The sequence below is a fragment of the Syngnathoides biaculeatus genome, chromosome 6 (assembly GCF_019802595.1).
Source record: "Syngnathoides biaculeatus isolate LvHL_M chromosome 6, ASM1980259v1, whole genome shotgun sequence".
Taxonomy (NCBI): domain Eukaryota; kingdom Metazoa; phylum Chordata; class Actinopteri; order Syngnathiformes; family Syngnathidae; genus Syngnathoides; species Syngnathoides biaculeatus.
Window position 1 is genome coordinate 27,823,330 of NC_084645.1, and position 13,097 is coordinate 27,836,426.

Sequence of the window (13,097 nt, forward strand, 5' to 3'; positions counted from 1 at the left end):
GGGAAATTTTGTTTGTCGATGATAAATCTTTTGCTGTTGGAAAGCAAGTTTATTAATAACCTCGTGAGGATAAGTGACAAATAAAATGGATGGATGGTTGAATTTAGTGACCAGAAATAGTACAGAAAAATGAAAAATTAGTGAGTTACATTTATCATATACTTCACAGCTGTTCTGACCTAAAAGACCGAGTTCTGGGGAATTAGTTAACTAGCACACTATGGTATTGATGCTAGCTGGCAGTGTCAACAGTGTTTGTGGTTAAAGTTCAGCCTTCTGGACAAAGTTTTTTTTGTTTTTGTAGCAGCAAAGAAGGTAAGCATGTGCGAATTGCTCTTGCCGTATTCATAGGACAATTTTGGGCTGATGTAGTGTATACTGTGAGTGTAATATATTATTGGTGTAAGTGTAGATTTAGTATAAAATGGCAAAATTGCCTTAAAACTGCCTTTTTTTTAATACCTACTGTACAGAAGAGAATGACACAATTTGCAATATTTTCTTCTACTTCTGGGAAATGAATCTTTTGGTCATATATCTAAAATTGGAGAAGTTCATTATTTTTACAATTAATACAATAATTTGAATGTAGTCTGTAGAGAGAGAGCAAAAACAATGTTCCAAAAATGTTGGATCACGATGGGAAAAGTAACAGACAAAAGGAGTGTGTTCCAAAGTGTTACGTTCTCTTCATATTGTCTAGGTGCCCCTACAAAAAAAAAACAGACAGAATGCTCAAGCGATTTTCCACTTTGCTCATTAGAAGAGGACTTTCGACATTTCAGAATGGTAAGATTTTCCTCTTCGTTATCTCAAAATATGGCTTTGTATCAATTATTGCCAAATGAATTGTACTTTGTAATTTAAGGAGTGTTCAATATTTGGACTGGAGAACTATGGTGTTTAAGTGATTGAATTAATAAATTAGATGGTAAAATAAAATAATTGTTTGTTCTTCTATTATGACAAGTTTGATTCTTTATATCGCCAATCAGAAAAAGCTTGAAAGTGTGAATTTGTCCTTAAAAAGTTGTGTTCGAATTATATTAGGAGTACTGATTGTGATCAGAGTTGATAAAAGTACAGACGTTTGTGTAAAACAAAAAAACTGCGGTAAGTAGTAATCACACTTTTTGATAAAATCAGTTTTGATAAGTTTTAGGCCAACTTTTTTTGCCACTTTATTTTCTAAATGCTAGTGGTGAGAAGTGCAGTACACTACGAATACTTTAAACGGCACTTAAGTGGATTTTTCGAGTATCTGTAGGCTTATTTAACTTGAAGTTGAGTAATTAAAAACAGTAAAATGCATTTAAGTTCAAAGTAAAAAACAAAATGGAGGGGCTGTCATTCATATTTAATACAACACCAGCTTTGATTAATTATTAGACCACATTTTTTAGCACATTATTTTTAAAAGCCACCGTTGGGAAGTAGTGAAGTACAAATCCATACTTTAAGTTGTTTTTTTTTTTTTTCATATATATCTTATTTTCTGGAGTATTTCATATACTTTTACTTCCTAAATTTGAAAATAGGGTTCTGTACTTCCTCCTCACTTTGTTTTTCAATCAGCTTGTTACACCCCACCATTGACTGCTATGATAATATAATACCGCAATTCCCGGCCTACAGAGCGCACCTGGTTATAAGCCTCACCGAGTACATTTGCAAAAGGAAATATCATTTGGTACATACATAACGCTGCAGCTGTGGAAAAGCCGCAAGTGGCCACATTGAAACCCACATTCAAACACGAGATATTTACAAAGAAAGACAGTACACAGATCGAGTTTAACGCTAGCGCGGTGCTAACGCCAGTGCTAACCCTACCGCTAAGCTAACAGGGCCGGTTAAAATAAAACTTACCGGTAAATATCACTGAGACACACCGGTATCACAGCAGCAACACGCTAGCACAGTGCTAATCCCAGCCCATTGCTAACAGGGCTGGTAAAAGTCACTTCCTCGGCACATACAGTATATTCCACCGGTCTCATTCTTACCTTTTCCGCTCGAGTGCCCCCTGGCGGCCGTTAGAAAAAAAATGCACAAATTAGCCGCATCAACCGCAGGGTTAAAAGTGTGTGAAAAACGTTGCGGCTTGTAAGCTGGAAATTATGGTATGTATAATGTTCCTTTTAGACGGCGCCTTCAAAGTTCATCCATCGGTATCAAATGCATTGGCAGAAAGCCGCCCAGTGGTGGCGCTTGAGAGCGCTATCATCACTCATGGCATGCCCTATCCTCACAACCTCAGGTATGTACTGTGCACATGATGTTACAACTGTGATAATGAGCCTCAAATTGAATGAGTGGATCAACACAACACAGCACAGCCAGAGAGGTGGAGGCCGTAGTGAGGGCCCAGGACGCCACCCCAGCCACTGTCGCGGTGATTGAGGGCAAAGTTCACGTCGGTCTGTCCATGGAGGAGCTGGACTTCCTGGCCCGCTGCGACGGCTCCGTCAAGGTGTCTCGACGTGACCTGCCGTATGTGCTGAGCCAGGTGACGACGCGACACTCAGATGTGAAATATGAAGCTTGATTTCTACCCCTGTATTCAACAGATGGATAGGTGGGGAAAGATAATTCCACAATTGGACAATTTAGCCAGAATTTTTTTTTTTTAAAAAAGCACCAATTATTTGATATTTTTTTCTTTTCAAAACTGCAAAAACTGAGACCTGCGTATAAGTTTGTAATTGCGTGTAGATGACCCAAGAAGCACTTAAAATGCAGAGGGCCATAATGCATCAATGCCATACTTCTAGCATGTACACTATCATGCAATCATGTTACATAAACAACTGTGTTAAGTTACAGTTATGTGCCAATTTTGACAAAGTATGGAGGAAAAAGTGTAGTTTTCAAATGTGAGTAAAAGTAAAACGTCCATCCATCCATTTTATTAGCCGCTTGTCCTCACGAGGGTCGCAGAGAGTGGTGGAGCCTATCCCAGATGTCATCGGGCACGAGGCGGCTTATACCCTGAACTGGTCGCCAGCCAATCGCAGGGCACACAGAGACAAACAGCCACAATCACACCAATTTAGAGTGTTCAATTAATGGACGTTTCTGGGACGTGGGAGGTAACCGGAGTGCCCGGAGAAAACCCACGCAGGCACGGGGAGAACATGCAAACTCCACGCAAGCGGTGCCGGGATCGACCCTGGGTCCTCAGAACCCAACGCTTTACCAGCTGATCCACTGTGCCGCCCGTTATCATTTATGACATGACAATTTGAAATTTCGGTACAGATTTGAACAAAAATCATGTTGATACACATGATTTCCCTCCGTGTGCCACATAAAATCACGCGGCGGGCCGTATCTGGCCCCCGGGCCTTGAGTTTGACACCTGTTATTTAGATGTTTTGGGGTTTTTTTTTTAAACCCAAAAATTACATTACACAAATTTGTGATCAAACCCGGGTCCTCAGAACCAAGAGGCCAACGCTTTCCAGCCGCACCACCATGCCGTCTAAAAGTGAATCATCTTCAGGAAAATAAATTGTCATTAAAAAGTACAGGTAGCTAAACAATTTAGCACGGTAGCAAAGTTTACACGGTTTATGTCCCACCATCTGACCGGATGTGACGATGATGCGTCTTCAGGGACTCTCTGGAGGAACGACCGTGTCGGCCACCATGATAGCGGCACAGCGGGTTGGCATCCCCGTGTTTGTCACTGGAGGTATCGGGGGAGTGCACAGAGATGGAGAGAAGAGTAAGACCGACAGCTTTTTTTTTTTTTTTTTTTTTTTTATCATGGATTCCTTTGAAAAGGTGATGTCGACTAACCCTAACGCAAAACTGAGCTGAAAGAAATCTCGGGTGTTCACGTACCCTTAAAAAGTCCCTCCACCTGTTTTCTATAGCGCTGCAGATTATCCCACCTGACTTTGGGTGAGAATCGGGATATAGTATTCCCTTGTCTGGTCGCCGGCCAATCACATCTATGTACAATTTAGTCTCTTCGCTAAACCACACGTGCATATTTTTGGAATGTGGAAGTAAGCCGTAGAACATGCAGAAAACCAACACGGGTGAATATGCAAACTCCACACCAGAAGGCCAGCGTTGATATTGATATGAGCCTCCCAAATGAGGGAAAACCGATTGATGGAACTACAGTAGTGCCTCGGTTCTGGACCACAATCCGTTCCATAAGATGGTTCGAGAACCGATTTGTTCGAAAACCGAATCAGGCCTTGCGCGAATTATGTTATTTCTGGGTTTCTTTCGGGGGTTCGTTCGAAAACTGAAGCAAAAAAAAAATTCTTGAAATTTTCATTCGAAACCCGATTTGTTCGAAAAACGAGACGTTCCAAAACCGAGGTACCACTGTACTACTATTAGATGTAGTTTTGACATTACCGGTCCTCAACATCAGTGAGTTTACAAGAAGATTTTGTATTTTCAATCAACACTGGGTTATTGCCATTGTGTTATCACTTTGTTGCGTATTTTTCCAGGTTTGGACATCAGTGCTGATCTCACAGAACTCGGCCGGACTCCCATTGCTGTGGTATCAGCTGGGGTCAAGTCTATTCTAGACATTGGACGCACTCTGGAGTTCCTAGTAAGAGCTTAGAGGAGATATGGAATAGCACATACACTGTATACGCTACCTATGATTCTTTTTGGCGCTAGGAATCCATCCATCCATTTTCCATGCCGCTGATCCTCACAAGGGTCGCGGGAGTGCCGGAGCCTATCCCAGCTACCACTGATTATATCTTTAAAGCTAACATACTTTTAAAAATGCCTTTGACATGCTGAAAATTAGCATTGATGATTGCAGTTTTAGGACCCCTGAACACAAATTGTGGCGCAACAAACGTAGTCAGACAATATAGCAATCCTCACGGACACATTCTTTATTCTAGTCTTCATTGTTTGTGTCTGAAAATTGTATTTTCTGCCCCTTGGTGCTGTAGCTACTCAAGTAAAATTTAATGTTAAAGAACAGATATCTGTTTTTAAATGTAAGGAGTAAACGTCAGTCATCAAAAAATGTAAATACTCAAGTCAATTACAGATACAGCACCTGAAAAAGCTACTTCACGACCCCCCCCCCCCCCCCCCCCCATCACTGTGCATTTTCCCTAAACAGGAGACACAGGGCGTTTGTGTCGCCACCTACGGACCGTCAAAAGATTTCCCGGCCTTCTTCTCTCCTCTAAGCGGATTCACTTCACCGTACGGAGTCAGGGATCCCGACGAGGCTGCGCAGCTCATCGGTAGATTGACTTCTCAAAATTTCACCCAACGCCCAGGACATCGACGTTGACAAATGATCGTGCTTTGTCACTACCGCCCCCATTAGAGAGTGCTTTGTCGCTTGGTGTCCACAGTGGGGTCCTGATAGCTGTGCCCATCCCCAAGGAGCACGCAGCAGCTGGACGACAGATAGAGCGAGCGATACAGACGGCCGTGGCGGAGGCAGAGTATGCGAGTTATATTTATGAATAAAATGGACGGAATGGATGAAAAGTTTAGCCTTACATACTGTTTGCGTTCCATGCACAGGTCGGTTTCGACCCAAGCCAAGCACATCCCCATAATTGTCTACATCAAATTTTGACCTGTAAAACTTTTCCAAGTGTATGAATAGCCTGTCTGACATTAATAGATGGATTATTTATCCTTAATCTAGGTTTCAGAGAAAAGAGAAAAGGTATTTTTTTGCAAGTGCAGTGATGTCTTTTGGATACCACTTGTTCCACCGTGAGTTTGGCTTCACAGTTCCGAGGTCCGGGGTTCGAATACCGGCCCCGCCTGTGTGGAGTTTGCATTTTCTCCCTGTGCCTGCGTAGGTTTTCTCTGGGACACTAAATTGCCCCTAGGTGTGATTGTGATTGTGAGTGCGACTGCTGTATGTCTCTATGTGCCCTGCAATTGGTTGGCAACCAGTTCAGGGTGAACCCCGCCTCCTGCCCAATGACAGCTGGGATAGGCACCAGCAGTCCCATGAACCTTGTGAGGATGAGTGTCTCAGAAAATGGATCGATGGGTGGATGGATATATATATTTCCTCCCACATCCCCAAAACATGCAACATTAATTGGACACTCTAAATTGCCCCTAGGTGTGATTGTGGGTGTGCTTTTTTTGTGTCACTATCCCCTGCGATTGGTTGGCGACCAGTTCAGGGTGAACCCTCCCTCCTGCCCATTGACAGCTGGGATAGGCTCCAGCACTCCCCACGACCCTTGTAAGGATAAGCGGCTAAGAAGATGGATGGATGGATGGATGTATGTGTATATGTAGCCAAGGCATACACACTAGAAGTAGCAGCTCAATGTTCATTGATGTTAAAAAAAAAATAAAAGTTTAATTCTTTACATTCCATTTAATTGTCAATGCTTTATTTTTATGAAGAATAATATAGAATGCTAACTTTATTGATTAAAAAAAATACAAACATTGCATTCTCTTTGGGAGGCTGGAACAGATTAAAGGCATTTCCATCCATTTCAATGGGGAAAGATGATTTGAGTTACGAACACCGTCATGAAACAATCTAAAACCGGATTGCATGGCACCACTGTACTTTGCATTGGAAACTGGACAGGCCAGTGCTGACTTTTGTCATCCATAGTTGAATTTCATGGTCGTCGGTCTGCATTTCCAAGCAACTGTTTTTCTCATTTCTTCTTCTGATTCAGTGCTCTGGGCATCAAAGGAAAAGACGTGACGCCGAACATTCTCCAAAGGGTCAACGACCTGATGCAAGGACAGTCCCTTCAAGCCAGTATCCTTCCAATAATTCATTTCTCATTGACCGTGTGCGCATAATATCCACTCCCCAATATCAGTATGTTATCTTTCCTTCATTTTTTTTTTTGCTCGCAGATATCGCTCTCATTCATAACAATGCGAAAGTTGGCAGCCAGATAGCTTTTGCACTGTCAAAGCGGATGAAGACGAAAAAGCCAAGTCCCGCATCACATCGTCATCAACCCGCTAGACAATCAGAAAATAATATCGTGAGTGTTATCAAACGCAGATAGGTGATTTGAAGGAATCATTTTTCAAATACACTTCAAAAAAAAGCGAGTAGCATTTCAAAAACCAGCACTGTTTATTAACTCTCATCTATCCAGCTAATGAAATTCAGTGCAGCTCTGCTTACCTTTTGACTTCAACTTGATAGTAGGATGTTTCTTTGTGATCGTCTTTTGGACATTATCGTTGCTTGAAAGTGGACTTGGTTCTTGAATTTAATGCTTGATGGTTGGGCAGACGTCCTTGAGAGTCAACCAGAGGATTTGTGAACAAACCGTTAAAAAAGTCAATTTTCATAAATACTGTATGTCTCTAGCTCGGTGTGCGTCAACAATGCCACTCTGTTTTGGTGCAGGTTGTCGTCGGGGGCATAAATGTGGATTTTATTGCAAAAGGGAAAACGAAAACATTTCAAGTAAGTTTATAATCCATATCATAAGCTGTTTCTCAGTCTTTAATGATCCGAGACAAATATATTGCATAAGAAAAGTGTATATTGGCAAATAAAAATGTCACAAAAAATGGATACACGTTTGATTGTTCCCTTCTTCCATTTTTAAACTGTTGTCACTTTGAGTTTGGGCAGACCAACCCAGGAAGTGTTTGTCAGTCATACGGCGGCGTCGGAAGGAACATCGCCGGTGGGTCTGTGCGATCTTTGTCCGAACTGGTTTTCTTATGATCTTCTTTTGATTGACGTAATTTTTGCGGTGTGCGTGTCCTTTAAGACTGCCTGAGTCGTTTGGGCCATCAGCCGATGTTCATCTCGGTCACCGGCGCTGATTCTCACAGCGATGGCGTCTTCAACTATTGCAAGCATATGGTATGTGTTGTCAGTAGGGTTGCAGAATTGGAGGAATTTTCAACATTGGAAACCTTTTTATCGGAATTACATTTACCAGAAAATATGCCACGCCTTTACAACCTCGGTCATCAGGTGACTCGGTTGTTCGAGTTTTTATATGTGAGTTTGTGGTCAGTAAATGCCATCGTCGCCTGTGCTTTTGCCGTCAGGATACCAGCGGCGTGACGAGGTTGGAAGGCCAAAGCACCGCTACTTACTGTGCTGTTATCACTGAAAATGGAGAACTCAGTCTTGGATTGGGCGACATGGACATTCACCAGCTAATAACAGAACAATATGTAAGTTCTGATTGCACCCCGACCTGGCCCGATGGCTTTTAAGGTTCAATTTTTGGGGGTTTGAATCTCAGCTCAGGCCAACTCTGTGTACCATATTTTCCGGCCTATGAGCCGCGACTTTTTTCACACGCTTTCAACCCTGCGGCTTATGCGGTGATGCGCGATAATTTGTGCATTTTTTTCTAACGGCCGCGAGGGGGCACTCGAGCGGAAAAGCTAAGAGTGAGACCAGTGGAATATATGTGCCGAGAAAGTGACTTTAACCGGCCCCTTTTAGCGCTGCGCTAGCTTGTTGCTGCTGTGTTACTGCCGTGTCTCTCTGATTTTTACCGGTATGTTTTTTTTTTTTTTTTTTTAACCAGCCCTGTTAGCGCCACGCTAGCGTTAGCATCGCGCTCACATGTTGCTGCTGTGCTACTGCCGCGTCTCAGTGATTTAGGCATGGTTTCTTTTTTAACCGGCCCTGTTAGTGCTGTGCTACCGTGTTGCTACTGTGTAGCTGCCGCGTCTGTTTTTTTTTTTTTTTTCCACCGGTATGTTCGTGCTCCCGTGCTGTTGCTATGTTAAGCTAGGCTAAGGTATTAGAACTTTGAAAACTCTTTCTGTGTACCGTCTTTCTTTGTTAATATCTCGTGTTTCAATATGGGAACTTGCGGCTTTTACACGGGTGCGGGTTATGTATGTACCAAATGGTATTTCCTTTACAAATGTAGTGGGTAAGGCTTATAACCAGGAGCGCTCTGTAGGCTGGAAATCACGGTCGTTGTCGTCCATACTTGTGTGGGTTTTATTCATCTCACATTAAATAATTAATGTTATGTTCATGGAAGGCTCTAAATTCTGCAAAGGTTTCTCTGGCACTGAGCCGAGGAGCAAAACCTAATAAAATGAATGTATTATTGTCATCTGTCTTCCGATAGGTGTCACAGTTTGAAAACCAGCTTTTGTCGTCCACCTTGGTGTGTCTTGATGGAAACATACCCGCCTCCACCATCGGATATGTTTGCTCCATGGCCAAACAGCACAACATCAACGGTACATGCTGAATCGGGGGTCTCGAACTTGCATCCTGGCTGCCAATTGAGGCCCGTGGGATGCAGTGTTTGTCGATTAGTTAGCCAAAGTCAATTAGCTACACTACATAAAATAAACGGTACATAGTATACGCTAATGAAGTACATTACTGTTCGTTTAACAGTTTAAAAGCAGTTTAAGAGCGTGGAAAGTGTTAATAAGAGGAAGTAGAGGAAAACACGAGTGTGTTGAATAAGTTGAGTTTTGATAACCCGCCCTAAGTTGAAAAACAAAAAGTCTTTAACATGAAACTTGGGTGCAGTTTGGTACGAGCCTACGGATTCAGAAAAAGCTTGCAAGCCCTTTCTGTCCGACGCCTGGAAGTCGATGTCCTACGCGTCACCCAACCTGGTGGAGCTGTGCACCATGAATAAAACGCTTGGCCTCCAAACACCTAAAGGTAAAGATCGGAAGAAATACAACATTGTTTGTGGTAATGTGCAAGTGAGGATGTGGTTTTGTTGGGGGCGGGGGGGACATCAGCGCTTCCAAACTCCCTGGAGCAGGTGCTGAGTCTGGCCTTGGCCCTCTCACGCCCTCTTCTGGAGCACCTCCACTGCTTGGTGGTGACCCTGGGAGAGAACGGAGTGCTGGTATGCGGTGAGCACCACATGGGCTCAGTCAACCTGCAGCCAAGAATCGAGAAGAAGGCAAGAACTTGACTGGTTCAATTCACAAACCCGAAGAAGATAACAAAAAAAAAATCAATTTCAAGTGGTTGACGTACGGGTTTTTGTTTGTTCTCACAAGGGTCACGTAACTCAAATCTGTCACATTTCAAAATCATGTTTCCCCTTTGAAATGAATACATCAACACTGTATTTACTGTTCTAGTCTCGCTCTCCCCCCAAAAAGGGGTTTTTAATCAGAAGAATAGCACACTTTATAAAAGCATACTGTAAAAACACAATTCCCATAATCCCAGCCGACAGAGCGCACCTGGTTCTAAGCCTCACCAAGTACATTTGTAAAGGAAATACCATTTGGTATTTGTATACGCCGCAGCTGTTTAAAAGCCGGAAGTGCCCACATTGAAACCCACATTCAAACACGAGATATTTGCAAAGAAAGACGGTACACAGAAAGAGTTTAACGCTAGCACTAATGCTAGCGCCACGCTAAAGCTAGCAGTAACACTAGAACTGCGCTAACACTAACGCCAACATGGCCGGTTAAAATAAAACTTACCGGTAAATATCACTGAGACACGCCAGTAACACAGCAGCAACACACTATCGCAACGCTAACAGGTCCAGTTAAAAAAAAAAACATACCGGTAAAAGTCACTTTCTCTGCACATATATTCCACCGGTCTCACTCTTAGCTTTTCCGCTCGAGAGAGAGAGTTTAATGCTAGCGCTGCCTCGCTAATGCTAGCGCCACGCTAACAGGGCCAGTTAAAAACAAAAACAAAAAAATATATACAGGTAAAAATCACTGAGACACGGCAGTAACATGGTAGCACAGCGCTAACATGGACGGACCGGTAAAAGTCACTTCCTCGGCACATATATTCCACCGATCTCATTCTTACCTTTTCCGCCCGAGTGCCCCCTTGCAGCCGTTAGAAAAAAATACACAAATCAGCCGCATAAACGCAGGAACCGCAGGGTTGAAATTGTGTGAAAAAAGTTACACCTTGTAGGCCGTAAATTACGGTAAATACAATGTGATGAAGTTAACATTTTTGACATTTCATCACTTAAATGTTGTTGAATTTAATCTCCATCGCTACTGTTTTGTCCCCGTTTGCCACACTCACTGATATTTGTAATTTTCTGCTTTAAAATTCAATGTAGATCATTCACTTTTCACTTTCTTTCACTTTCAAAATGGGTCGAGGATTATAAATATCTTCCTGTGTCCACTTTTCAGGCAAGGAAGCTCTGCGCTGTCCACTACCCAGCAGTGAGTGTCGCAGCACATACGACGGTAAACGTCTCGGGAGCAGGAGACAGGTAGGTCGCATCTCCCTTTCTCATACTTTTTCCAAAAATTCAAAGTAAAACGCGAGTTGTCGTCGCCCCGACGCAGTCTCGCAGGCGCCTTGATGGCCGGGATCGTCCAGGGTCGAGACACTGACGCTTGCGTCCGGATGGGTCTCCTGGCCGCGCGCTCGTCACTCGCATCGCCGCATCCTATCGCCCCCGTCCTGAGTGCGCACTCTGTAGAGCCCGACCTCATCAAAAACCACAGCTGGCCCAAACCGGCATTCATGTGGATTGACTGAAAGTGTTTGGAGATGCTCCCGAGAAATTGTCCATAGAATGTTTTGTTGTTTGTCTGTATGTTCTCTGTGATTGGCTGCTCGGACCCACACTAATCCTGACCCCGCCTGTGTGGAGTTTGCATGTTCTCCCCATGCCTGCGTGGGTTTTCTCCGGGCACTCCGGTTTCCTCCCATATGCCATCAACAATTGCTCCGAGGTATGATTGTGAGTGTGACTGTTTTGTCTGTATGTGCCCTGCGATTGGCTGGTAACCAGTTCAGGGTGTTCCCGGCCTCCTGCCCGTTGACAGCTGGGATAGGCTCCAGCACTCCCCGTGAACCTCGTGAGGATAAGCGGCAAAAAAAAATAGATGGATGAGTAAAAGCTGTACACTAGCTACTTTACAGTACATTGTAGCATTGTAATGCCATTTTTTTTCAATTTGTCCTATGAAAACATAAAATATTTAAAAAAAAAATGTGACAGGTGTGCTTCATTTTATAAGATACTGTATGTATAATCATTTTAGGCATGCAACATAAGTTATGTATTGTAACAATACCAAGCTTGTAAACACCGTATGTTAACCATTTAACACAGATTTGAGCAAAGTCCAGCCTGTGTTCTGCAATCCAACCCATGGAGCGTTTTATTTTTTTACCTTTTAATAAAGGTTCTTCAGTATGTTCTGGAATAATTTAACAGTTTTCCCCCAAAACTATTCTTACATATCAATCGCAGTTGTTCAGCCACACGAGGCGACAACAACGCTCTTTACTGACGTTTGTGGCTTACCATGACCTGGATGACTGAAAATGTACTCATAGGCATATTTTTTGGTTGATGATCAATACTAATATTCAAAATCTTTGCAGTAAACAGCCACGGAGGGGCAGAGTAACTTGCACTCAACAATATTCTGCGTTCCGATGATTTCCAGTCCAGGTGTAAGTACCTGGCTTCAACCAAGACATGTTGAACATGTCTCAAGTTTTACCACACAGTGCCAACACACTTATATCATAACCATATCATCTTTGCTGCATTTAACTGTAATTGTTTACCGTATGTCATTTGGTAGGAGCCTGCTGGTGGTTGTTTTTTTATTTTTTTTTCTAGACTTATTAATTTGGGTGGTCAGACACAGCGCCACTGTTTGAATTCAAATTAGAGAAGCTAATTTGGATACAGCTAGAAGTTGTTCCGTTAATATTGAGGCCAAGGTGCTACATGCAAGCCAACTGACGGAATGCCAATGAGGCCCAGCATTATAACTCAAATCAGGACACATGGAGAGAGAGAAAGAAAAACAGATATGGTTCGAGGTGCAACAATTAATCGATTAATCTAGAACTGTTTCGATAATCGACTACTGTATCATTTAGAGACCTTGTTTAAAAGTCCACTGTCATAAAATGCATGATTTTTTTAGTATGTTATTAATGAAAAAAAAAACGGCAGCCGGCATGGACCCATCTGTTTTTTTTCACCACAAAACATGATTTTGACGTATATGGCTTTTTGTAACTCCCGCCATGAAAATCCTCTCGAGGGATTTGTTTTCGAGAAGAAGCAGGAAGTGACGTTAGTAGAAGATGCTCGCACAGGAGGCTTCGTGTGTTCATATCAGTTTTACCTGCGGGAATTTAGCTCGTT

At 42.8% G+C, this 13,097-nt stretch overlaps 1 protein-coding gene across 1 annotated transcript; it reads left to right on the forward strand.

Annotated features, from left to right (window-relative positions):
* The first annotated feature begins 731 nt into the window (after positions 1–731).
* zgc:136858 (uncharacterized protein LOC678543 homolog) lies at positions 732–11,734 on the forward strand. The gene is made up of 18 exons (XM_061823109.1): positions 732–789; positions 2,146–2,260; positions 2,335–2,509; positions 3,619–3,730; positions 4,479–4,585; positions 5,120–5,246; positions 5,333–5,453; positions 6,675–6,760; positions 6,862–6,995; positions 7,370–7,429; positions 7,592–7,655; positions 7,743–7,837; positions 8,029–8,157; positions 9,078–9,192; positions 9,494–9,631; positions 9,715–9,881; positions 11,107–11,189; positions 11,266–11,734. Exons 1-18 carry the CDS (start codon positions 732–734, stop codon positions 11,459–11,461), a joined length of 2,082 nt encoding a protein of 693 aa, XP_061679093.1. The 3' UTR covers positions 11,462–11,734.
* The last annotated feature ends 1,363 nt before the right edge of the window (positions 11,735–13,097 follow it).